The sequence below is a fragment of the Penaeus japonicus genome, unplaced genomic scaffold (genome assembly GCF_977035675.1).
Source record: "Penaeus japonicus unplaced genomic scaffold, GWHDUDI00000001_assembly GWHDUDI00000018, whole genome shotgun sequence".
NCBI lineage: Eukaryota > Metazoa > Arthropoda > Malacostraca > Decapoda > Penaeidae > Penaeus > Penaeus japonicus.
The window spans coordinates 40,180,540-40,183,039 of record NW_028234420.1 but is presented as its reverse complement, the minus strand read 5'-3'; the positions used below and the strand labels follow the sequence as shown (position 1 = coordinate 40,183,039).

Below are 2,500 nucleotides of genomic sequence, written 5' to 3'. Positions count from 1 at the left end.
CATTTTTCCCATCTTTCAAGTTCTGCTTGATGTGGTTGATCATCTGCACTTGTTCATGTTCAGTCATGGTAAAGCATGACACAACAAATGCAAAGGCACACTATGTAAAAAGCATGATTGTTCAGGACTAAATTGGTCTCATACGTGAGGAGCAAAAGATAGAGGTAGTCAGATCAACAAAGCCTTACGAGAAGAAATATTTCCCAAGTCGTGAATGTCACCTGTTCGTAGCACAGTATTGCCCACAATGTTACCCCGTTTTCACTGCAAAATGACCCATTGTCAGTCTTCAGATTCATGTTGATGTTGTAGCTTACTTTAAGAAACTGTGACACCTTTTTAAACTTTGTTATCTGTCCTCATATTGTTATTATATACTGTAGTATCACTATTTCTTTGTTATGAAAATTGGTTATTTATTATATGGCCCATAATTTTATAGAGTACTGCATGATGGATCATTTTATGCTGAGGCTGTATATAGTGTTATGGTTTTGTTTTGTTCCATTGCTCTGCAATTATATTTAATTTGCTATTAACCCCCAATGCAGCCTGGCTTTTGCAATCAAAGAGGCAGCATTATGTAAATACATATTTAACAACTAATTTAATTTCTTTCATTTTAATTTTTTTATTTATTTTTTTTGTTTACTTAAAGCTACTTGGATAACCACTTTGTTATTCCCCTCAAAGAAAGCTGTTTTATGTTTCCCCCACACATTACTTGGTTGTGGCTTAGGTTGAGTGATCAAAGTGATTGAAAAGCTTTTTTTTAATAGAAAATTATTTTTAAAAAAATTTTGAAGTTACAAATCTCTACTGTAAATACTCTATGTGTTGCCATCAGAGATGATGCTAATTATATCATGTATGAAGATTTAGTTAGAAATGAGTATAAATGCTATTTGGGGTCTCCTATTGTTTTTTTTACTTGTTTTAATCCGTTTTATTTTGCCTAAGCCACTGGAAAGTGATGTTAACCCTGTGTTGTTGATGTTGATGTGATCAGCTGTGTTTTGTTTGTCTTAGGTGCAGCTAATCAAGCAAATGGTAAAAATGGTGCCGATGGAGGTATGTGGTGGACCCACCTTAACAGCCGTTAATTGTAAAATTGACCACAACTAACCACTTAGTTGCCAAGCGGCCTTTGCCACCCTCACTCTTGCTACTAACAGTGTACACCTATGGCTCTTTGAAGTGAATAGCACACTCACCAACCAGCACTCACTTCTCACAATTCACACCAATAGATTGCTATCAAGGAGGACCTGTTTCAACTTTAGTTTTACTGCTTTGCTAATGGGGGCTGTCTTAATGCTATGATTACTTAGTTAGTTGGAGGTGAGAGAGATGTGTGTGTGTGTTTGTGAGAGTGCGCGTGTGTGTGGGGGTGTGTGGGGGTGTGTGGGGGTGTGTGGGGGTGTGTGTGTGTGTGTGTGTGTGTGTGTGTGTGTGTGTGTGTGTGTGTGTGTGTGTGTGTGTGTGTGTGTGTGTGTGTGTGTGTGTGTGTGTGTGTGTGTGTGTGTGTGTGGGTGTGTGTGTGTGCGGGTGTGTGTGTGTGTGTGTGTGTGTGTGTGTGTGTGTGTGTGGGTGTACTTGTGTGTGGGTGTGCTTGTGTGTGGGTATGTGTGTGTGTTTGTTATGTATGCGTGTGTGTGTGTGCGCGGGTGTGGATGTGGATGTGTGTGTGTGTGCGCGCGTGTGCGTGTGTGTGTGTGTGTGTGTGTGTGTGTGTGTGTGTGTGTGTGTGTGTGTGTGTGTGTGTGTGTGTGTGTGTGCGTGTGCGCGCGGGTGTGTGTGCGGGCGTGCGTGCAGGTGTGCGTGGGTGCGTATGTGTGTGTGCGCGGGTGTGGATGTGGATGTGTGTGTGTGTGCACGTGTGCGTGCGCGTGTGCGTGTGTGTGTGTGTGTGCGTGTGCGTGCGGGTGTGCGTGCGGGTGTGTGTGCGGGCGTGCGTGGGTGCGTGTGTGTGTGTTGAGGGGGGGGGGGTGCGCATGAGAGAGAGAGAGAGAGAAAAAAAGAAAGAAAGAATGAGAAAGAGTAAAAGCATGAGCATGCATGTATGTATGAGTTCATGCATTTGTGCTTGTGTTTGTGTGTTTGTTTTATGTATATATACTTTTTGTGGGTTAGATGTGTGCTTGTTTTCATTGATTGTGTAACACATGCTCGGATAAACATATGCATAGATGTTAACAGAAAAATTGCTTTGAAGAGGAAGAGGGCTATTATTTGATCAGATGCATTCAACTCCTTGGTAGTTCTCTGGCAGTTTGGCATGAACACGGTTTGACGGTGCTGGTGACAGTATCATGGTGGCGGGTGTAGCACTATAGCATTATTCATGAAATTCATGAAAAAAAGTATCCATTTGATATTCATCTCATGTTTGGAGTTTCCAGTATTATCTTCTAAACTTTTTTTTTTTTTTTTTTTTTTTTACCTTTTTCAATATTTAGTTCATTTGTGTGTGAGAAATCAGTAGTAGTTATTTACATTT

The 2,500-nt window shown here is 41.0% G+C and overlaps 1 protein-coding gene across 19 annotated transcripts in view; it reads left to right on the top strand.

Moving 5' to 3' along the window:
* The window catches only part of Chi (LIM domain-binding protein 2 Chi), a 289,290-nt gene that overhangs the window by 268,205 nt on the left and 18,585 nt on the right, over window positions 1–2,500 (top strand). For 15 of the 19 annotated variants that reach the window (XM_086546963.1, XM_086546962.1, XM_086546966.1 and 12 more), the window contains one exon: window positions 1,030–1,071. The exons of the other annotated variants lie outside the window; for them this stretch is intronic. In XM_086546963.1, the coding sequence (XP_086403089.1) occupies window positions 1,030–1,071 (42 nt within the window). The remainder of the gene's footprint in view (window positions 1–1,029; window positions 1,072–2,500) is intronic. 19 annotated transcript variants of the gene reach the window in all.